Consider the following 24,626-nt stretch of genomic DNA (forward strand, 5'->3'; position numbering starts at 1 on the left):
GGGGCTCGATCCCAGGACCCTGGGATCCTGCGACCATGACCTGAGCTGAAGGCAGATGCTTAACGACTGAGCCACCCAGGCGCCCCCCCGCCCCCCCGAGAGTAAATTCTTAAACCAAGTCCGAAGTGGGGACAAGTGTGTCTGGGATGACCAAGCCATGCTGGCATCTTTTCAGATAATTTTCCAGTCAGATCTACCAAGTGTCCAGCATTATGCGGGATCAGAGATAAAATATACACACCAAAATAATAATGGACAGAAAGCTATTTTAATATGTGAAGTAAGCCACGAGAAAAGGGAAAGTTATTGACCACAAGGATGTAATGGTACCAGGTACGTAAGTGCAGTTCAAAGTGCTGACTGAAATAGATACTGAAAATCAATTTGAGGTACTTTCCTACTTAAGGATGCATCCCCCCAAAAAGGCAGTGTACATTTCTTAAAACCACCAGAGATGTGCACCATAAGCATCACACTTCTTAAAAGGAAATTAAGCATCTATAAAAGCCCATGGGCCAGAGGGTTTTGTAACTGATCTGAGCTGAAATTCTGTTCAATAACATTTTAAGGCCATAGGCTTATAGCTGAGTGTCTGCCATGTACAGGGCTGAATTTAATCAGCAGAATCTGTCTAAACGTGTAATCTCAGAACAGTGAGGCATGATGGATATTAAGGCTTATGACAAGGTAAGCAATACTTTGCAAAATCCTTTTTTTTTTTAAAGATTTTATTCATTTATTTGACAGAGACAGCAAGAGAGGGAACACAAGCAGGGGGGAGCTGAAGAGGGAGAGAAGCAGGGACCACGACCTGAGCCAAAGGCAGACACTTAGCCACTGAGCCACCCAGGCGCCCCATTTACTTCGCAAAATTCTGTCAGCAGTTACTTCAATTCATACACTATGTTCTAACAATTCTCCAAAGATCCACAAAGGAACACAACTCTTCTATTTTTTTTTTTTATAAATACCCTCTTCTGAAGACAAAACTTTTCTTTAAGTTCCAGCAGTAGCAAGTAATACAGGTTTTTCTTTAACTCGGTGTTTGAAGAAGGAGGTCATTTTTATTACCTTTAACGCCAAACATCTATATCTAAGTAACCACAAATTCTACCCTATAGCTTCCATCTTCCTCTTCCTTTCGCTCACAACTTCCCCGTAATCAAATGCTGATTCAGTATGCAGAGTCAGTTTTTTTTTGAAGTTCAAGACCAGTGTCACTTCTTTTCTCCCTACCTCAGGTCTTATTCTAAAAGCTGACATACCTTTGTACCTCAGGCCTAAAGCAATGGTTACATCTTCTGGGTATAATTTCAGCTAACAGGGACTAAGATTTCTGTCACAAATACACAGGTACATTAAAGATTAAAGAAGCAATTATAGTTCCTGTTTTAGCTTCTAAAGTAGAAAGATAAATACAACTTGAAAGGAATTACAATCACCACTTCTACAGATCAAACAAGGCAGTTTTGAGGGCGCCTGGGTGGCTCAGTTGGTTGGGCGACTGCCTTCGGCTCAGGTCATGATCCTGGAGTCCCAGGATCAAGTCCCGCATCGGGCTCCCTGCTCGGCGGGGAGTCTGCTTCTCCCTCTGACCCTCCCCCCTCTCATGTGCTCTCTCTCTCTCGCTCTCATTCTCTCTGTCTCAAATAAATAAATAAAATCTTTAAAAAAAAAAACAAACAAGGCAGTTTTGAGAAGTAGCTTTTATATGAGATAAACAGAAACCTCTTCAAATGATTCCAACTGATGAACTTACTACTGCACAAAATACTGAAAAACAAGCTATCTTGTAACTAACTCACAGCCACAAAGCTATTTGCAGAGAAAGAGGAAATGGAAAAAAGAACATAGTGCGGGGAGATAAATTAACCCTTTCTACTAAAATGTATTTATTAGCATTTAAGATGAGTACTGAGAGCAGTACCACTCTTCTTTGCTTAATGAGAATGCTTCTTCCCTTCGAAGTATAGCAACAACATCATGAAGAAAAGGACTGGTGAGAAATCAACATAGGAGACTGAGATGATCTAGGAAAAAAAGATGACTTATAAAACAATTAGTCCAATGTATTCATAAAGATATTCTCACTTAGGGTTCTGTTTTTTGAAACACCATTTTAATAGAGATAAATTCTACAGCTGAAAAGCATGCTCTGTGTATTCTTTCTATAAAAGAACTATCTAAAAATAATGTATGTTAATACTGGAGAAGACTAGGGGCGCCTGGGTGGCTCAGTCGTCAAGCATCTGCCTTCAGCTCAGGTCATGATCTCAGGGTTCTGGGATCAAGGCCCGCATCAGGGAAGCCTGCTTCTCCCTCTCCCACTCCCCCTGCTTGTGTTCTGTCTCTCGCTGTGTCTCTGTCAAATAAATAAATAAAATCTTAAAAAAAATACTGGAGAAGACTAGAGATCTAAAATGTATTTCCTGGGGTGCCTGGTGGGCTCAGTTGGTAGAGTATGTGACTCTTGATCTTGCGGTTGTGAAGGAGCCCCACATAGTTGGGTATAGAGATTACTTAAAATTAAAATCCTTAAAAATAAACAAATAAATAAAATGTATTCCCTGATCTCCCATTAATTTACTGTGCCGTTGGGCAGTTAGTTAACCTCTCCGGACTGCCACTCCCTGATGTAATATAAAAGAGAGCTGGAACCAATGACTCTTAAAGATCTCTTTCCATCAATAAAAATTTATGAATTTATGCTATTCCACGGATTTGAACTGGAAAAGAAACCTTAACTTCAGCAGTTTAATTTCATAATAGGATTGAAGAAGAAAGCAAGAAAGCAAACTAGTATGTATCTTTATAAGATGGAGGACTAGAAATTATAATAACTTTTTATAGGAAATAATTTTTACAAGTATATTTTATTTCTGCCTGCAAAGAATTTTTTTACTTTTTAACATTTTATTTTTATTTAACTTAAATTCAATTCATTAACATATAATGTGTTGTTAGTTTCAGAGGTAGAGGTTAATGTTTAATCAGTCTTATATAATACCCAGTGCTCATTATATCACGCGCCCTCCTTAATGTCCATCACCCAGTTACCCTATCCCTCCACCCTCCTCCCTTCGAACAACCCTCAGTTTGTTTCCTATGATTAACAGTCTCTTAAGGTTTGTCTCCCTCCCTGATTTCGTCTTGTTTTATTTTTGCCTGTAAAGAATTTATTTTTAAAGATTTTTTTTTTTTTTTTAAGATTTATTTATTTGACAGAGAGAGAGTGAGAAAGAGAGCACAAGCAGGGGGAGCTGCAGGCAGAGAGAGGGAGAAGCAGGCTCCTTGCTGAGCAAGGAGCCCGATGTGGGGCTCGATCCCAGGACCCCGGGATCACAACCTGAGCCGAAGGCAGACGCTTAACCGACTGAGCCACCCAGGTGCCCCAAGATTTTATTTATTTATTTGACAGAGAGAGAGAGCAAGCACACAAGCAAGGGCAGCAGCAAGCAGAGAGAGAGGGAGAAGCAGGCTCCCCACTGAGCAGGGAGCCTGACATGGGGCTCAAATCCCAGGACCCTGGGATCATGACCTGAGCTGAAGGCAGAAGCTTTGACTGAGCCACCCAGGTGCCCCACCTGCAAAGAATTTAAATGAACTTATGTCTCATGGAATTTAAATGAGCAGTTAATTGTAGGAACCCAATGTGGGATCTGAAAAGTTAATCTGATCTGGTAAATACTGTTTTCTATTCTAACACCGGGGATTTGCTAAATCCCAGAATGTGTGGTGAATTATTTTACTCAATTTTATTTCTGAAGAAATAACAAACATCAAAAATCATCTCAGCCGGGGCGCCTGGGTGGCTCAGCTGGTTGACCTGCCTTAGGCTCAGGTCATGATCCCAGGGTCCTGGGATGGAGCCCCACGTTGGGCTCTCTCTGCTTGCGGGGAGTCTGCTTCTCCCCCTGCCCCTCCCCCTGCTCATGCTCGCTCTCTCTCTCAAATAAATAAAATCTAAAAAAAAAATCATCTCAGCCATTTCAAAATACTGTCTCACGTGAAAATGGTTCAAAGGCTCAGAAAGAAATTTCTTTGATTTTTATTTTTTTTTAAAGATTTTATTTATTTATTCATGAGAGACAGAGAGAGAGAGAGAGAGAGAGGCAGAGGAAGAAGCAGCCTCCCAAGGAGCAGAGAGCCCGATGTGGGACTCGATCCCAGGACCCTGGGATCATGACCTGAGCCGAAGGCAGACGCTTAACCATCTGAGCCACCCAGGCGCCCAATTTCTTTGATTTTTAAAGAGAAGAAAGCAGAACTTTCCTTTTACAATTTAGTTACCTGTAGAATCTAAGTGATGGGGTATATGATTGGCGTAAAATTCAATTTCTCTGTATGAACGAAAATTTTCATAATAAAACACTGGGGGAAAACCCCAATAATTCAGGCTGAAATCTATTTTAATATCTGTGGACCCAATGAACCTCTATTTCCCAGTGAGTAAATTTCAAAATGGTGAGGACTTTTAATATGATGATTAACAAACAAGCTATATAGAACACTGCATAGTATCATTTTGGAGTTGTAAAATATCCCCGAAAATGAGGTCACAGAGATAACCCATTTTTTGCCAGTCAGCCACGGGGTGAGCTAAAGGCCCCATATAGATGATGATAAATTGATTATACTGTGGAATGGTGATATGATCAATGCTTGTAAATATTTCATTCACTGGTACCATTTCAGTGATAATTATGCTGCTTTCCTACTCACTGAACTCCGAGAACCTTATATGCAAACACTAGTGTCATCCAAAGAATGCTGAGTGAGAGCATACTGTGATGACATTCATAACTCAATAGCAGCATCCCCTGCTCACAGAAATCAGCTTTAAAAATAGATACAACGGAACTTCTTTCAACAAGCTCCACAGGAAGTCAATAAAGTACTGTTTAACTCTTATCTGCTTAAACTACTTTAAAAAAAAAAAGGGTGGCAAAACCAAAACCATCACCTACAAAAGGAGTTCTGTCTGAGCCAGTATCTCTAAAAGTATCAATGACCTTTTTTTTTATACAAAACATATTAAATGTATCTATTGTTATACTCATGATCATGCTTTTTAAGACATGTAACAGATGTTACATATGGTTACATATGGTAATCATCACACAGCATTAATCATCCAGAGCATTCTGAGCTACCTGTTTCATAGAATTCAAAACTAAAGGGACACTAAACTAATTCACCAGGTGAATGGGAAGGCAGCAGCCCATGTGAGAATCTCCAATACTCCCCTCACATTTCTAACAAATTAATCTTAAACCATAAACTCAATCTCATTACTCCCCCTACACAAAAATCTTCATGGACTTCCCAATAACCACCAAAAAAGTTCAAACTGCTCAGCTTACAAATCAAAGCACTTACAATATGGTCCTGATTCATCTTTCTAAACACATACTACTCAGTATTTCCCCAAACATCCTAAACTTTCTGGGGCCCCGCACCTTTCTTGATGATGTTACATCAACAATATATGCCTCTATCTCTAACAGTTAACATGAAGACCTTACTATGTATCAGATGCTTTGCTAAGCTACATATATACCTCATTTAATTCTCATAATAGTGCTTTGAAATAGGAATTATTAATCCTATCATACAAATGAGAAACAAAGACTTAGTGAAATTAAGTAACTTGCCCAAGGTCATAGAGCTAGTAAGTGGCAGAGCCGGTCTACCTGATTCAAGAGCCCAGGCTGGTCGGTATGATGCAGATTTCCTTTCTAACGCCTATGGTCACTGAACTCCTGCCCAAAGTTCATCTCAAATGCTATCTCCCCCGTGTGTGTAGTGGGGCGGGTAGGTGTGGGATATTCACCAGTCTTCATTTAATGTCCACCTTCCAACCTCAGACCCCAAAGCACTTTGTTCATACTCAGCAAAGGCTCTACCATGTTCTGCTTTGTATCCGTTGTCTTAGTCCCCAACTGGACAACTCCTTACGGGCAGGGGCAGGGAAGGTGTCTCACACACTTCATCTCCTGCAGGAGTAAGCACACTGCCTTGCACTTAACAGGCATTCAATACATTTGTAGAACTGAACTGGAAAATCTTATTTTATTTTTTAAATAAACTTTTTACTCTGGAACCTCAGATTTACAAAAAGTTGCAAAGATACTACAGAATTTCCCATATATCCCTCATTCAGTTTCAGTTTCCCTTAATAGTATTAACACCTTATATTACCGTGGTGCATTTGTGAAAACTAACAAACCCACATCAGTATGGTCCTATTAACTAAACCGCAGACTTCATGCAGGTCTCGCCTGTTTTTTTTCCATTAATGCCCTTGTTTGTTTCAGGATCCAATCCAGGATACATTACCTTTTTTAAAAATTATTTGGGAGATAGAGTGAGCAAGAGAGAGAGCACACGCAAGCAGGAGCAGAGGGAGAGGGAGAAGTAGGCCCCCTTGCCGAGCAAGGAGCCCGACGTGGGGCTCAATCCCAGGCCCCTGGGATCATGACCCCAGCCAAAGGCAGACGCTTAACCAACTGAGCCACCCAGGCACCCCAGGATACATTACATTTAACATCAAATCTCCTTACTCTCCTCCGGTCTGTGACAGTTTCTTAGTCCTTGCTTTTCTTTGACCTGAAGAGTTTTGAGGGGTACTTGTCAGGTATTTTGTAGAACATTCCCCAATGTGTTTAGCTGATGTTATGCTATTTTTGACGAGGCTTGAGTTTACAGAAAGAATGCCACAGAAGTGAGATGCCCTTCTCATCACATCCTATCAGGGGCTACATGAAGTCCTCATGACATCACTGGTGATGTTAACCTTGATCACTGGGTTAATGCCAGGAGGGTTTGCCATGCTTCTCCACTGTACAGTTACTAGTGGAAAAGATTTCCTTTTTCACAGATAGTCTTCCTTTCCTAATTCATATCACTTATACTAGAGACAATATTTGAAAACAATTATTTTCTAAAGAGTTTAAGACTATAATCCGACTTCTCTGTATTTCAAAATAACCTCAACCCAAGTTCTGAAAGATAAATATATAAGCTATTACATACACTGAAGCATTTGTCTGCAGCTAAAGTGTATTAACCCCAAGAACTGATTACTACTTCTCTATATCAGTTCTTTAAAGAATATGCGAACACTTAAGTAACATAATGCAGAAATCTCCAAAACTTCTCATACCATCTCACTAACAAATGACAAAAGCACCAGGTAGCTTTCAAGAAAGCCTGTCCTGTGAACTTAAAAAATAAATTTAAAAATATATGGATATATAGACAGACAAATTATATTGAGGAGGAAACAGCTCTAATAGAATCTAATCTAATATGCAGAAAGTTTATCTGGTTATCATTAATTATTTACCTCCTAAATATATGACACATTAGACATTTAAATATATGGTTTCTCTGAACAAATACAGAGTAGCTACTAAACTTTACTGTCCTCAAAACTTGGGAAGGAATATGAAATTTTCCATAACTATCTGAATCTAAGACTTTTGAAGGGATCAAAGCTAGAGAAATCTTTGTCACTGCCATTCTCTTCAATATGTTTTCCATGAAAAATAATCCTCCTTAAGATGCCTGGGTGGCTCAGTCAGTTAAGTGTCTGCCTTCAGCTCAGGTCATGCATGATGATCCCAGGGTCCTAGGATCGAGTCCCGCATTGGGCTCCTTGTTCAGCAGGGAGCCTGCTTCTCCCTCTGCCTGCCGCTCCCCCCACTTGTGCACGCTCTCCCTGACAAATAAATAAAATCTTAAAAAAAAAAAAATCCTCCTCAAGTTCACAATTCTGTGTCTCCGTACAACTCTGGCATTAGTATTTTAGTTATTTAGTTAGTAGTATTTCAGCAATTACTATTTAGTTGGTAGTATTTTATCAAATTAAACAATCTTTATTAAGAAACCACAACCAGGGGTGCCTGGGTGGCTCAGACGGTTAAGCATCTGCCTTCGGCTCAGGTCATGATCCCAGGGTCCTGGGATCGAGCCCCGCGTCGGGCTCCCAGCTGAACAGGGAGCCTGCTTCTCCCTCTCCCTCTGTCTGCCACTACCCCTGCTTGTACTCTCTCTTTCCTGTCAAATAAATAAAATCTTTTTTTTTTTTTAAAGATTTTATTTATTTATTTGAGACATAATGAGAGAGAGAGAGAGAGAGCACATGAGAGGGGGGAGGGTCAGAGGAAGAAGCAAGCTCACTGCCGAGCAGGGAGCCCGATGCGGGACTCAATCCAGGGACTCCAGGATCATGACCTGAGCTGAGGGCAGTCGCTTAACCAACTGAGCCACCCAGGCGCCCATAAATAAAATCTTAAAAAAAAGAAAAAGAAACCACAACCAAAGACAATGCCATATAACATAGGAAAGAAAGTCTTCCTGGACCTGTCTAGTTAGCAAAGCAGACTCACACTTTGGCCAACCAGAGTCAAGTAAAAACTGAGTGCTGTAAGAGCATGGGGAGGGGCGGGGAACAAGAATTAAAACTAGTATAATTTAGGAGGCCTCTTGGGCTTTAGAGATTCAATGAAACTTCACCAGACAATATGGGAAGGGATTCCAGGCCAAGGGAGTGACCAAAGCTCTGTAAAAGAGCTCGGGGACTGTCAAACCAACTGGGAGGCTAGAACATACCACCATGGCAACTTTCGATAAAACTGAAAATGCAGGCGGGACTCAAACTTTAGCAAGCAGGGTGCGAGATATTAAAAATGCAGCAGGAAGTCATTAAGGGTTTACAACGGGGTGACATCTAATCGGTTTTTAAGGCCATAAATGACAGCAGCAGGAAAGAGTGAATTAGAGGAGAATGACAAAAGCAGAGGGATCAATTAGGATGGACTGCAGCCGAAAGGTAATGGGAGCCTGAACATGGGCGGTAAAATAAGACCGGTATGCAGTGCCCGGCTGGCTCACTCAGTAGAGCCTGTGACTCTTGATCTTGAGTTTGAGCCCCATATACATATAAAATAACACAGATGTGAGAGATACTGCAGAAGTAAAATCAAGAAAAAATGACTGAATCGAAGAGATGATGAACCTGAAACTCTGAGCCTGAACAACCGGAAACAGGGTCTTAAAAAAATATGCTAATAAAAGCTAATACTTTTTAAGGGCTTTCTATGTGTCAGGCACTTTACATTTTATTTAATTAATTCTTATTCACAATCCTGTAAGATAGAATCAATAATTACCCCCATTTTACAGATGAAAACCCCAAGGTCGAAAGAACTAAGCCTAGAACCAATCCCAGTAGTTTGAGCTCGCCACGGCTGCCTGATATCAATCCTGGAACAGAGAAAAGGCAGCTGGTCTGCTTAAGGAAGAGGACACATTCTGTGTTCAGACATGTTGATTATGAGATGTCCGAAAGATATTCATATGGTAACATTTAGCCAGCAGCCTGGGAAAGAGACAGGGAAGCAGGTTTGTGAATCATCTGTATAAGACTGTCAACACTGTTGGGAATGGGACCAACTGTCTGCTCATTCCCTCACACAGGACAATCAAACTGAAACGATGGCGTTTTGAAAAGACTTGGAGTGTCTCCCTTTGGGAGGAGTGTAGGGGAGGGTGGGATGGAGTCAGAACAGGAGTGGCACACTTCTCATAAAAAGCAAAACAGGGACGACGCCTGGGTGGCTCAGTTGGTTAAGCTGCCTTCGGCTCAGGTCATGATCCCAGGGTCCTGGGATCGAGTCCCTCATCAGGTTCCCTGCTCAGTGCTCTCTCTCTGTCAAATAAATAAATAAAATCTTTAAAAAATAAAAATAAAAAGCAAAACAAATCCAGGGCACTTGACTGGCTCAGTTGGAAGAGAGTGCGACTTTTGGTCTCAGGGTCATGAGTTCGAGACCCATGTTGGGTGTGGAGGTTACTTAAAATATATAAATAAATAAATTTTTAAAAGGCAGAACAAATCCATGTGAACAGTTATTCTGAAATACTGGGCAATCAATGTCCCAACCATTTTCTTTCTTTATAAGAAAATCGTGCCAATTTTGTACATTCTCACATAAGGCAGAAATTAATGCCATCCCTTTGAGACCCAGTATTTGTCAGTATTTTTTATACAGCCTTGATAAAAATGCATTTAGCATCTTAGCACATCTTCACAGATTCTAAAATTTTAGGGACTGTGCCACCCTTCCAGTACATCTATCCAACTTCCCAACAGGACCACCATGTGTATGAGAACCACCATGCCAAGAGTAAACAGTATTTACTGTGTTCAGTAAATTCACAAAGTAAAACACATGATAAAATGTCAACGGTGTCAAAGTGCAGAGGTATATTCACATATGAGGAAAAAGAAGGAAAGGAGTAGAATACAAGATATTTGAAAGCTATGTGAGAATGCAAACTTAAACCTATCATGATGAATTGGTAAAAATCTTCAGAATGCAGCAACTCTTAAAATCTAACAAATCAGACACAAAATATAGAAGGCATTTTAATAACAGATTACAGCTAACTCTACTCCAGTAACTTTTACTAATTTATTCATTCCATAAATATTGAATGCCTACTATATGGCAAGCACTGTTCTTAAACTTATAAATTTAGGGGAAATGGACTATTTCATTTCAGACCCTGAGTAAACCACAACCATTAAACAGAGTAGGTACCAAAAGCCCCTCCCCACCCCTCAAACAGAGACTTAATTATGCATGCATGTAGGCACAAGCATGCACATTAGACCATAACAGTACTACAGAAGAAATTTTTGCTAAATATCCCCCACAAAAGTGAATTCTTATTTTTGCAAACTGTCACAAATACAGAAAGAGAAGAATTAACTCACTGTGATTATTTCCATAATCAAAGAGCATGAGAAAAAAAATTACATGCTAGCTTCACTTACTAATATAATGTGTTATATAGATGAATAAATCATAAATGATTGTTAGTATATTTATATATTATATATACTAATGCAACATATTATATAGATAAAAAATCATAAATGATTGTTTTGTTTTTAAGATTTTATTCATTTATTTTAGAGACAGAAAGAGAGCATGAACAGGGGGAAGAGCAGAGGGAGAGGGAAAGGTAGAGAATCTCAAGCAGACTCCACACTGAGCAAGAAGCCAGATGTGGGGCTCAATCTCACAACCCTGAGATCATGACCTGAGCCAAAATATCAAGAGCCAGACGCTCAACCGACTGAGCCACCCAGGTGCCCCCCAAATCATAAATGATTGTTAAATAGAAGCCAGTGAAGCATTCATACATCATTACAAACTAGGGTTAATCCCAGCAACTTTACAAATCTATTACCATAATTCACTGTAACAACTGCATACAGAGAAACAAAATATGGAGGTGCCAGGGTGGCTCAGTCGGGTGAGCATCCAACTCTTAATTTCGGCTCAGGTTGTGATCTGAGAGTCATGAGATGAGCCCTGGGTTGGGCTCTACGCTCAGCAGGGAGTCTGCTTTAGATCCCCTCTCCCTCTGCCCCTGCTGTTCACCTCCACCCCTGCAAGCTCTCTCTAAAATAAATAAATGAAAGAAAGAAAGAAAGAAAGAAAGAAAAGAAAGAAAAGAAAGAAAAGAAAGAAAGAAAGAAAGAAAGAAAGAAGAAAGAAGAAAGAAAACAAAACAAAACATGTTCACTTTATAGAGCCAATGACTTCTTATCTCCATGGCAGGCCAGTTACCACTTCAGTCCCAGTTACCACCATCTCACCCGGATGACTGGTTTAGCTCCTGACCAGTCATCCTGTGCTCTCTGGCAATGAGCTCAGCAATGAGCTAACAAGGACCAAGGGCTCCTCCTTCCCTCTGCCAGGAGGAGTTTCTACTAAACATCTTCCCAAGGGTTCTCACAGTCTCTAGGTACGTGACAGCTGGTTCTCAGCAACTCCTAGAAACAGGTGGTTCCTAAACTCCCACTTTTTACCTCGCTCATCACACTCAACCCCATAAAAAGAGAGAGTACAGGGTGGGTTGTGGAGGTAGGGTCTCTTTCCTGGAGCCCAGTCTCACAGTACGGCCAGCTGTGCCCCAACCCAAGCACTCCTCTCCAAAGGACACCGAGAAAAGAGGGGGTCTGTGTACCTGTCATCCTTCCACCCATGAATTCCAGCCTGACATTCACCTTGAGTCCACTGAGAGCAAGTTCTCAAAACTACTTGCTGACTCAACACTTGGATCAAGAAAACTTCAGTAGCCTTTGCATTATGACACTGCTTCTGAAAAAGTTATGGTAAAGTATACATGATATAAAAATTACTATTTTAACCATTTTCAAGTATATAATTCTGTGGATAGGGCAATGAATATACTTTTCTCCTTCCCTTATTTTTCAATGACTGTGGATCTCTAATTTTTTTTACAGACTTTACTGATTCATTTGACAGAGAGCACAAGCAAGGGGAGGGGCAGGCAGAGGAAGAGGGAGAAGCAGGCTCCCCGATGAGCAGGGAGCCCCATGCAGAGCCCGATGCGGAGCCCAACTCGGGGCTCAATCCTAGGCGCCCGGGATCATGACCTGAGCTGAAGGCAGACGCTTACCCAACTGAGCCACCCAGGTGCCCCTCTAATTTTTTTTAAAAAGGCAAATACCTAGGTCTGCTTTCTGTGAACTGTGTATTATTCTAAGTGTTTCCCAAATATTACCATATTTATTAGAACACAACAATCCCAGGAGAACACCTTTAAGTGAGATATCCGAGGCGAAGAGCAGTACCTTGTCTCAGGTCCTAGACAGTGAAGAGCTGAGGGCTCCACTCTGGGCAATCCAGCTCACACAGACAGTCCCACTTACATCTAATTCTATTCTGTCTCAACAGCACTGCTCAACATGCCGTGTTTCCCAACATGTGAGTGTGTCATGGGCTGGAAATGATTGAGAAACTGTGCTATAAGGCAGGGCCTTAATTATCATTCAGGATCTCCAAGTAAAAATTTAATCTACAAAACCTTCATCCAGTGATTAAAATGTAAAATGGAGAATATTCACTCAAAGAAAGGTCTAAAGATCCCTACACAAAGGTTCACGCGGAGAACTCAGCTCACAGTTAATACAAACAATGGAAGATTCTCTTTCCTAAGTGCCGTTTTAATCATGCTCTTTGAAGTTAGAACAGGAGAATCAAAGAAAAGGATCACTATTATCTGGTTCAACTTTACCGAGGAAATACAAGTCAACTATTTTAAATGTAAGTAAGTGGGGGAAGAAGCTCTAAGAATAAGAATGAAATGAGTTATGGAATACTAATTCTGAATGCTTAAACTTGGATTTCAACCATCCAGGTATATTGTATTAGACACTAAAGCTGGGTGTTTTGCATGTGAAAGGAGGAGGGGGAGGGTTTAAACAAAGAGAGGGAAGAAAAATGCTAACGAAGGCTCCTCATTCCATTTCTTTGACAAATTTAAAACACTGGATTTAAACTTTCTGGAAAAAAAAATATACATTTCAATACACAATCAGTAAAAAAAGAAGTTGCCAGGATTAAAGTTCACAACGCATTTTCATACTACTAGGTATCCCCAGCAAGCACTTGCTGCTTTGTACACTACAGCCTGGCAAAAAAGACCTTCTCGTAGCCAGCTTTCGAGCTTGTTCTTTAAGATGTTCTAATTTAAATGCAGTTGTGCACTTCACAAGTATTATGGTTTTAGAGCAAGTCTTGGTTGGCACTACTAGAGCAAAGTGATTAGAAAAAGCTTTTGCACATTCTACTTGACATTCACTGCCTACTTCTCTATAATGTTCTGGTTTTATAAAAGTTATCACAGAGTCTTTGAGAGGAGGCAAGGGAGGAGATCTTCATGTTCCCTCTATTGGCATAATCAAGCTTATGTCCGGTAAGAAATATTTTGAGTGAAATTCTCTTGTTATGTAAAGACATCATCCTGTGGTAAATCACACTATTGAGTATTTCTGTGTTCAAAAGACATACCAATTAAAAAAATGTATTAACGTCTCAGTCTATGTGGTTTACTATTTTATATGATACTTGAAGTGTGGCCTCCAAGGATCATTTCTGTAATAGGGAATGGAATATCCTGTTACCATTCCTTTACATTCAAAGAAAACCAAAATAATTAGTAATAAACATTTGGGAGACAAGCTTAAAAAAAAAAAAGAAAAAGAGGCTCTGGCACTTAACTAGCTACACGTACTTGGGTAACTTATTCTAACTTTCAGTAATACAAAAATGCCTGTTCAGGTCCTCTGCCCATTTTTTAGTCAGATTATTTGTATTTTTGGTATTGAGTTGTAGGAATTCTTTATATATTTTGATTACTAACCCCACATTGGATATATCACTTGCAGATATTTTCTCCCATTCAGTGGGTTGCCTTTTTGTTTTGTTGATGGTTTCCTTCACTGTGCAAAAGCTTTTTAATTTGATGTCATCGCAACAGTTTATTTTTGCTTTTGTTTGTCTTGCCTGAGGAGACCAATCCAGAAAAATATTGCTAAGGCCAATGTCCAAGAGCTTACTACCTAGATTTTTTTTTTTTTTTTAAGATTTGAGAGAGAGGGCACACATGCAGGGTGTGGGGGACAGAGGGAGAGACAGTCGTTTTTTTTTTTTTAATGATTTTTTTTCAAAGATTTTATTCATTCATTTGAGAGAGTGACAGAGAGAGAGCACACAAATGGGGGGGGGAGGGCAGAGGATAAGGGAGGAGCAGACTCCCCGCTGAGCAGGGAGCCAGACATGGGACTCAATCCCAGAACCCTGGGATCAGGACTTGAGCGGAAGGCAGATATTCAACCAACTGAGCCACCCAGGCGCCCCTGAGACAGAGAATCTTAAGCAGACTCCACTCAGCACAGAGCCCCACGCCGGGCTCGAGCTCCTGACCTTGAGATCAGGACCTGAGCTGAAACCAAGAGTCGGATACTTAACTGAATGTGCCACCCAGGCGCCCCTAGATTCTCCTTTAGAAGTTTTATGGGGTTTTTTTTTTTATGGTTTTATGTTTTAATCCAAATCCCTTCTCACTACTTTTTGATAAATTTCTAAAAGTGGAACTACTGAGCGAGATTCTAAATCTTTCTATATCTATCAGCCCCCAGAAAGGCTAAACCTATCTCATTCCTACCACAACCAGGTAAGGGAGTACTCCTTTTCCTGCACCCTTCTTTGAAACACTAATTATAGGGCACCTGGGTGGCTCAGTTGGTTAAGCGACTGCCTTCGGCTCAGGTCATGATCCTGGAGTCCCTGGATCGAGTCCCGCATCGGGCTCCCTGCTCGGCAGGGAGTCTGCTTCTCCCTGACCCTCCCGACCCTCCCCCCTCTCATGCTCTCTCTCTCAGTCTCTCTCTCAAATAAATAAATAAAATCTTTAAAAAAAAAAAACAACACTAATTATAAGCTGATTTTCCATTTTTTTGCCCATTTCTTAGGCCAAAGAAAATTATTTTATGACTAGCAAACTAGACTGTTCTTTTAATATTCATATTTGCCCTTTTATTTTTCTTCTTCTGTGAACTAGTCATTTCCTTTGTCAATTTTCTATTTAAAAAGAGGAGTTTTGGGGCGCCTGGGTGGCTCAGTCGTTGGGCGTCTGCCTTCGGCTCAGGTCATGATCCCAGGGTCCCGGGATCAAGCCCCGCATCGGGATCCCTGCTCCGCGGGAGGCCTGCTTCTCCCTCTCCCACTCCCCCTGCTTGTGTTCCTTCTCTCTCTCTGTCAAATAAATAAATAAAATCTTAAAAATAAATAAATAAAAATAAAAAGAGGGGTTTTAAATTTTTTTTTTGTTAAGATTTTATTTATTTATTTGACAGAGAGAGATCACAAGCAGGGGGAGCAGCAGAGGGAGAGGCGGGCTCCCTGCTAAGCAGGGAGCCCAATGCAGGGCTTGATCACAAGACCCCAGGATCATGACCTGAGCTGAAGGCAGATGCGTAACCGACTGAGCCACCCAGGCGTCCCTTTTTTTTTTAAATTTTCGCTGTGGCTATTGCAATCTAGCCTCTCCCTTCTTTCTTGCTCAGTCTCCCCTGCCGACTCCTCTCCCCCTAGATGATTCTGTCCACTCTCTTGGCTTTAAGTATTACTCTGAATGCCACCAAATTTCTAACTCCATCCCACACCTCTCCCTCTGAATTCCAAAGTCTAATAATACAGCCAATTGCCTGCTTGACTTATCACCTTAGATGGCTCATAAAAATATCTCCAATGTAAATAAGTCCAAAATGGAACTCTTGATCCTCCTCACTCCCAATTTAGCTCTCCCCACACCTATACTCTGAATTCCCCATTTTAGCAAATGCTGCTGTCACTGGCAGAGTTAATGACAGAGACCTATACGTCATCTTGATCCTTCCCTGTCATCTTTTCCTGCCCTCCTCTGGTCTAATTCCCCAGCAATTCTTTTTGATTCTAGCTCCAATCTGTCTACTTTTCATCCTTTCAGCCTTTCTCTAGACCAGGCTATCCTGCCTCCCATCTGGCTGACAACCTTGTAACCCAACCCTTTACTCCCATCACTGTACCCCCACGAGCCTAACCCATTTGCCACAGAGCAGCCAACGCTACCATTGTAAGGTAACTACCGGATCAGGTCCTTCCACTCTTTTTACACCTTTCCGTGACATCGCATTGCTCAAACCAGAAACCTAGCCAATCCATTCACAAGTCATGCTATGCTAGCTGCTGCTTTTTTTTTTTTAAGATTTTATTTATTTATTTATTTATTGAGAGGAGGTGGAGAGAGAGCACACACACGAGCAGGGAGAGGGCCAGAGGACGACGAGAGAGAGAGAGAGAGAGAGAGAGAGAGAGAGAGAATCCCAAGCAGACTCTGCACTGAGCACAGAGCCCAATGCGGGACTCAATCCCTCAACCCTGAGATCATGACCTGAGCCAAAAATCAAGAGGCTTAACCGACTGAGCCACCCAGGTGCCCCTTGCTAGATTTAAAACACATCAAGTACGGTCTACTTTTTGCCATCTCCAGCATCAACACTTTGGTTCAAGCCATCATCATCTTTCTCCAGAACCAAAAAGGGGGTGCTGCCCCTTCCCCAATCATTAGAAAGGCATTCCTAATCTAAGCGGGAATCTTTTCTAACCAAAACCAAACTACTTAAAAAAAAAAAAAAGGATTTATTTGAAAGACAGAAACAGACTGAGAGCGAGCTTGGGGGGCAGGGGGAGACAGAGGGAGAGAGAAATTTAAGCAGACTTGCGCTGAGCACAGAGCCCAAAGCGGGCAGCCCAAAGTGGGGCTCGATATCACGACCTCAGATGAAACCAAAAAGACGATTAACCAACTATGCCAGCCAAGCGCCCCAAGCCCTAACTTCTCCACACAAAGATCTAAGCTGCCCTTACCTACCACTAATGGTAGGTTAAGATTTGGCACACTAACTGAAAACCTCTCTTCGGGGTGCTAGTGGAAGACTATAGCAGCACAAACACTTCTGTCTAGTTTGTGAAACACCACTGTTCCACTAGAGAAACACCGAAAACCTCATAAGCTAAGACCCTAGACTACAAGCCTCGTAAGAGAAGGACTATGTTGGTACTACGCAGTATGCAATCACTGCTCCTAGGGTAGTGCTTACCACCAAGAACGTACCCAAGACTAATTTTTTCTTTAATGAATGGTTAGAACATGAGCTTTTAGTTAGTTCTGAATTATTCCCAGCTGAATTACAATAAAACCAAATCTTGGTCATTTCAGCTTATAACTAAAAAGGCAGTAGAGTTACAACAAAGTTTCACAGTAGTGTTTTAAAATGAACTTCACTGCATAATCCCACTCGGCTTCTACTGTAACATCCTGCGCAAGAAGGAAAACAGGTGCAAAAACCAGGGTTACAGATCAAAGACAAGAAAGCAGCTTATAGTTTTTGTTTAAGTCGTTTTTTTAACAAAAAGTCTAAGAGAAATGAGGGCAAGTTTATCTTTAGAGAAGTTACTTTACCTAATAACCTAAAATAAAGACAGGGAGCAACTCTATTAAATACTGATAGATATGCAGAGCAGACTTAAGGGATCAGCTCTTTAACATCCAGCCTAGGAACAAATTCCCTTGTGTATACAGCTTTAGGGAAACATATGTGTTCCCCAAGCCACAGCAGGTTCATCTAGAGGTGACACCTGGCCCACGCTGGACTAATCACAGCACTTACCTTTTCTTTCGAGTTGACTGGTTCAGGGATAACCAACTGATCTATAGCAAGCCAAAGTCAAAACTGAAACTAAGAGTCAGATGTTCTGCTACAGTGGAAACCCCATAAGATGTAAATGTTGGATGTAGCAGAGGTCAGTTTTCCAGCAATTCAGACATCAATCTGCACCAAGAGAATGCAGAGAGTCCCGGCAACATTTCCAACCCTGGTTTCGGTTACTCCTTGCCCTTAGTGCAACTTAACATAGTCACTTTTTCTAGAATCTTACAAGTCCACAAATTTCTCTCTCCCAAGAAGAAAAACCAGGAATGAAGCTTAAAAGGCCTGTAATACCCTTTATCATGATAAAAAACACTAAACGAGGAACAGAAGAAAACCTTCTCAACCTGATAAAGGACATCTATGAAAATCCCACAGCTAACATGATACTCAATGGTGAAAGACTGAAAGCTTTCCTCCTCATATCAAGAACAAGACAAGGATGTCTGCTCTCACCACTTCTATTCAACATAAATTCTATTCAACATCAAGTTCTAGTCACCACAACTAGGCAAGAAAAAAAATAAAAGGCATCCATAAAGGAGAAGTAGTAAAACTTTCTCTATTTGCACATGACACGATCTTGTTTGTAAAAAAATCCTAATGAATCCAGTAAGAAAGTACTAGAATCAATAAATGAGTCCTGCAGAGTTACAGGATACAAAATCAATATACAAAAATCAATTGTGTTCTATATACCAGTAATAAATTATCCAAAAATGAAATCGGGAAAACAATTCCATTTGCATCAGAAAGAATAAAACACTTAGGAATAAAAAAAATTTTTTTTAAGGAGAGAGCACAAGCAGAGGGAGAGGGAGAAGCAGGCTCCCCACCGAGCAGGGAGCCCCAAAGCAGAACCTAATCCCAGGACTCTGGGATCATGACCGGAACCAAAGGCAGACACTTAGCTGACTGAGTCACCCAGGCGCCCAGAAATAAAATTTTTTAAGATTTATTTTTTAATTTTAATTTTTAAAAGATATTATTTATTTATTGAGAGAGAGAGAGAGAGAGCGAATGCGCCGGGGTAGGGAGAAGGAGATAGAGAATCCTCAAGCAGACTCCCTGTTGAGAGCAGAGCCCAATGCAGGGCTCAACCCCAGGACCTCAGCTGAAACCAAGACTTGGCCGCTTAACCAACTGAGCCACCCAGCATGCCTACTTAGGAATAAATTAAACCAAGGAGGTGAAAAATTTATACGCTGGAAACTACAAAAACACTGCCGAAAGATGTTTTAAAAGACCTTAACAAATGGAAAAACATCCCATGTTCATAGATTGGAAGACTTAGTGTTAAGATAGCAATACTTCCCAAACAGATGTACCAGTCCAATGCAATTCCTAAGAAAATAACAGCCACCCTTTTCGCAGAAATTGGTGAGCTGACTCATAAGGAATCTCAAGGGACCTCAAATAGCCAAAACCATCTTGAAAAAGAAGAACAAAGTTGGAGGACTCACACTTGCTGATTCCAAAACTTTACTACAAAGCTACAGTAATCAAGATGGTGTGGGTACTGGTCTAAGGACAGACATATAACCATGCAAAGAAGACAGAGAACCTAGAAATAAACCTTCATACAATTGACTTTTGACAAGGGCATCAAGTCAATTCAATGGGGAAAGAATGTTCTTTTCAATAAACAGTGCTGGCACTAAAGGATACCCATATGCAAAAGAGTAAAGTTGGACTCTTACCTTTGACCATATACAAAAATTAACTCAAAATGATCACAGGCATAATCTTCATGACATCGGATTAAGCAATGGTTTCTTAGCCATGAGATCAAAAGCACAAGTAACCAACAAAAAAGTAGTGGACCTCACCAAAATTAAAACTGTTCGTGCTTTAAATGACACTAAAAAGAAAGTGAAAAGACCACCCACAGAATGGGAATAAAATTTTGTAAATCATATATCTGATAAGGGTCTAGTATCCAGAATATGTAAAGAACTCTACAACTCAACAATAAAAAGAAAAAGAACCCCAACTGGGCAAAGGATTTGAATAGACAATCCTCCAAAGAAGATATACACATGAAAAAAGCTCACATTATCACTCATTACGGAAATGCAAATCAAAACCACAATGATAGCTACTTCATACCAGTAGGACAGCTATAAAAAAAAAAGAAAACAAAACAAAAACAAAAAAATAACAAGTATTGGTGAGAAACTGGAACCCTCATACATCGTTGGAAGAATGTAAAATGCTGCTGTGATAAACAGTCAATGGTTCCTCAAAAAGTTAAACTAGAATTACATATGACTCAGGAATTCCTCTCCCAGGTATTTACCCAAGAGAACTGAAAACATATAGCCACACAAAAACTTGTATGCAGATGCTCATAGCAGCATTATTCATTATATCAAGGGGAAACAACCCAAATGTCCATAATCAAAATGTGGTATAGCCATGCAATCGAGTATTATCTAGCCATTAAAAAGGAAAGACGTACTGACCCACACTACAATATGAATGAGTTATGAAAATATGTGCTAGGAAAGCCAGACAAAAAAGGCCACACGTTCCAAGTCCAGTTACATGAAACGTCTAAAACAGGCAAATCTTCAGAGACAGAAAGTAGGTATTTGTGACTGCCAGGGGCTGGGGGAGAAGCAGGAGTGGGGAATGGGCAGTGACTGCTAATGAGTGTGGGGTTTCTTGTTGAGATGATGGAAACATTCTGAAATTAGATAGTGGGGACGGTTACACGACTTTGTGAACATACCAAAAACCACCGAATTACATTCTGTAAAAGGGTGAATTTTATGATACGTTAGTATCTCAATTTAAAAAACTGATTAGGAAAATAGGAACCGAAATACAGCTCACAAAGGTCACACAGTAAAGCCATACGTTTTTCTTTAAAAAAAAATGGGAATTGCAACTGAAATTTATTTATTCTCACTTTACATATAACTTGAAAAAAATCTCAAAGCCCATAGTGTATTAAAAACTTCCTATTATGGGTAATAACACTGATAGACAAACATACTGACAGGAAGGTTAAAAAAAAATGGCTAAAGAACTTGAAAGCAATAGTATGGGGCCACTTACTAAGGCTAAATTGGTCTACGTACTTCATTATGATCTGGCAGTCTCACTAATACACAGTGTATGTTTATAGTAAAGAAAATGAGGATGATGATTAAAATTAGAGCTAACCCACTTATTACTTTCATTGTGCCAATCACCACTCTAAGTACTGAACATTGACTCACTCATTTAATAACTCCCAACAACCCTACAAAGAAAGTACTACTGTTAGCTCATTTTACAGATGAAGAAACAGGGATCACAAAGCTAAGTGGCAAAATTAAGATTCAAACGCAGGCTTCAGAGTCCATCCTCCTAACCAGTACACAATACTGTCTCTCAGGGATGAACAATCCATCGGAAAAAAAAATGTTAAATAATGTTCAGTATGCTCTAAAACTGGAAAATCTACAATTTTTATTTCACTGTAAAAGTGCTCTTTAAAAACAACAACAACGGGCGCCTGGGTGGCTCAGTTGGTTAAGCGACTGCCTTCAGCTCAGGTCATGATCCTGGAGTCCCGGGATCGAGTCCCGCATCGGGCTCCCTGCTCAGTGGGGAAGTCTGCTTCTCCCTCTGACCCTCCTCCCTCTCATGCTCTCTGTCTCTCATTCGCTCTCTCTCAAATAAATAAATAAAATCTTAAAAAAAAAAAAATTTACATAAAAACAACAACAACAACTCTTCTATAGCAGCCTATTATCCACGGGAGAATGTCTAGAGGTAAAAGAACCCTTACATCCTGACTCCCATCTGTATTCACAGCTCACTTGTCTTTCCCAATTCTAGCCAAACCAGACTGCTCATGTTCCTTCAACATACAGAGCCTGTGCATGTTCATGCACCTGTGTTAAAGGCCTTTTTTTCACTTCTCTGATTAGAAAATTTCTACTTGCCTTCTACAACCTAGCTCACATCACACTTCCTTTGTGCCACATTCCCTGACACCACAAGGCAAACCTGTGTTCACGCAGCCTTTTGCACCTCTCTCTATTAAAGCATCCACCTCAGTACATCATAATTAAAGGCTTCACTCCCCTTTTCACCTCCTACAGTTAGAACCTAGTTTGCTGTAGATGCTAAATTAAATTTTTTAATTAAAGTAAATAAAATTATTATTTTTTAAATTCAGCAATACAAAATCACCAGTTAGCTACGATCCACATAGTCAGGTTTTATCTTAACAAAAGTCATAAAATTTAAATATTTAAAAAGAATAAAGTTCATTTTCATATAAACTAGAAGTTACAAAGGTTCCTACAGATTGAATTCAGTCACCAGAAATCTTCTTAATGAGAAAAAACTGACACTCTGGACCAAACCTGAGTAATCTGTCGTAGTAAACTTATGAATAATGACGTGGGTAAAATTTTAACTAAGAGATGAGGGTTCCCAGAATCTAAGTCAACAGAGAAAGGAGTGGTAGGTAGGCTATAAGGATACCATTTAGTAAGTTAGTGCTTGAGTAATACATGCTTACTTAATGCCCTCAAAAATTACTGTTCTTCCTAATTCATGTCACTCCTTGAGAGTTAATTTACTACCTACAAAGTTCTAGTGGAATTTACGTTTTATTACTTGTCCTAGATGAGTTAATATTTCCAACTGGACCAAACCAAATATAACCATATCTACAATCAACCCATTTCTCTCCCAGTATATAATTTAAAATAGCCAAACTAATAACATATGGGACACCCAATACAGTAATAAGTATCAAAGAATACATAGGAGTCTGTCAAATATTTACTGAATTAACTACATTTGTCAATATCTATTCTACTGGAAAAGTTACCTACAAAAGAAATGTCATTTCACTTTGTTTTATTTAAAAAAAAAAAAAGGGGGGGGGTTACCTAACTATTATTATCCCATACTTTTGACTTCCCTAAATAAGCTACAGCTCTGGCAAAATCTGCCCTCTTATTGTTGACTCCCAACCTCAGCTTAACCTCGACCTTCTTTCAAACTCTCACCTATCCCCAAACTTTCATGATCTTTGGGGTCCCCAATGGACCTTCTGCCTCCAATTCATCTTCATGACTAAAAGGCACTGACTTTCCAGAGAGGGGTTCAACACCCTCCAAGGCAACGTTTGATATAAAACCCACCTTTAAATCAAATGTCAACTTTGCATTTTCGTTGACCTAAAAATTCAAACCAAGTCACAGCTACTTCTAAGTGTTACCCATTTAGGCAGTCACAGACCTGAATAAATATTTGTGTAGTATTTTGCCATTACCTAGGCTGAGAATTCTCCTCATACATTCTTTCTTTCCCCTCCTTGAAGAGGCTTATGGTCTGCTTAGTTTTCTTCATCAAATTCTCCATGAACACCCTAAAATACTCATTTTCTCCAAGTGTCTCCATCTTCCCCTCATATCTTGACAAGACAGTGCGGAGATGCTGGTAGGTATCTGGCAGCAGGTCTAAGATATAAGGTGGGCTATTCTTTAGCGCCAGCTTTGGGTTCTGACACAATCGCACCACCTGCAACAAATGGAAAAGAAGGGCTATTACTTGGAGGATCTTAAGGACGATTTCCTTTTTCAATTTAAAAAAAAGTTATAAAATATGTGCTCTGTTGCAGAAATATTAAAAAATGCACAAGACCATAAGAAATGATCCATAACACCCCTGCCCATGGGCAATTAGTTTGCATTTTTAGTGGTTCCCCTAGGAGGGTGGGTTCTTTAAAACCATATGAGAGACTAATGGTCCAGAAATCACATAGCAGACAAGGGGGGCCGGGCTGGCTCAGTCGGTGCACTGTACGACTCTTGATCTTGTGGTTGTGAGGCTGAGCCCCACGATGAGTGTAGAGAGGACGTAAAAATAAATCTTAAAAAAAAGAAAAGAAATTACATAGCAGACTAAACATTGCAGGGGGGAGGAAGACATTGCACTAACACCTAAAAAGTGCTAGATGAACTAGGACAAGTTCATTTTAAATGCATGGCTCACCCCACAACACAATAAAAAAAATTCCCAAGGACAGACATAAAGAACATGGCTGGGGCGCCTCGGTGGCTCAGTCGTTAAGCGTCTGCCTTCGGCTCAGGTCACGATCCCAGGGTCCTGGGATGGAGGCCCACATCAGGCTCCCTGCTCCACGGGAAGCCTGCTTCTCCCTCTCCCTCTCCCCCTGCTTGTGTTCCCTCTCTCGCTGTGTCTCTGTCAAATAAATAAATAAAAATCATTTAAAAAAAAAACAACAACACTGCCGCCCCGGGAAGTAACGTAGAGTCCAGAGTTGTAACAGCCACTAGGGTCTGGGAGCAGAGGGGCCTTGAACCCCACGGAGCTCAACTGAGATACCATTCCTTGCCATAAAAAGAACCTCCAGCCCCCACTCTGGGTGTAGAGAATGCTTAAAAAAAAAAAAAAAAAGGCCTCCAGAATTTGCCTAATAATTCTTTTTCCCATATTTTACATTCAACTTCTG

At 40.4% G+C, this 24,626-nt stretch overlaps 1 protein-coding gene across 2 annotated transcripts in view; it reads right to left on the minus strand.

Annotated features, from left to right (window-relative positions):
• Window positions 1–24,626, minus strand: part of CBL (Cbl proto-oncogene) — an 84,330-nt gene that overhangs the window by 39,438 nt on the left and 20,266 nt on the right. Inside the window, exon 2 of one of the 2 annotated variants that reach the window (XM_006739711.3) lies at window positions 23,424–23,671. The exons of the other annotated variant lie outside the window; for it this stretch is intronic. Within the exon in view, the coding sequence (XP_006739774.2) occupies window positions 23,424–23,671 (248 nt within the window). The remainder of the gene's footprint in view (window positions 1–23,423; window positions 23,672–24,626) is intronic. 2 annotated transcript variants of the gene reach the window in all.

Source organism: Leptonychotes weddellii, chromosome 11 (assembly GCF_054177405.1).
Source record: "Leptonychotes weddellii isolate Sample4059 chromosome 11, ASM5417740v2, whole genome shotgun sequence".
Classification (NCBI taxonomy): Eukaryota; Metazoa; Chordata; class Mammalia; order Carnivora; family Phocidae; genus Leptonychotes; species Leptonychotes weddellii.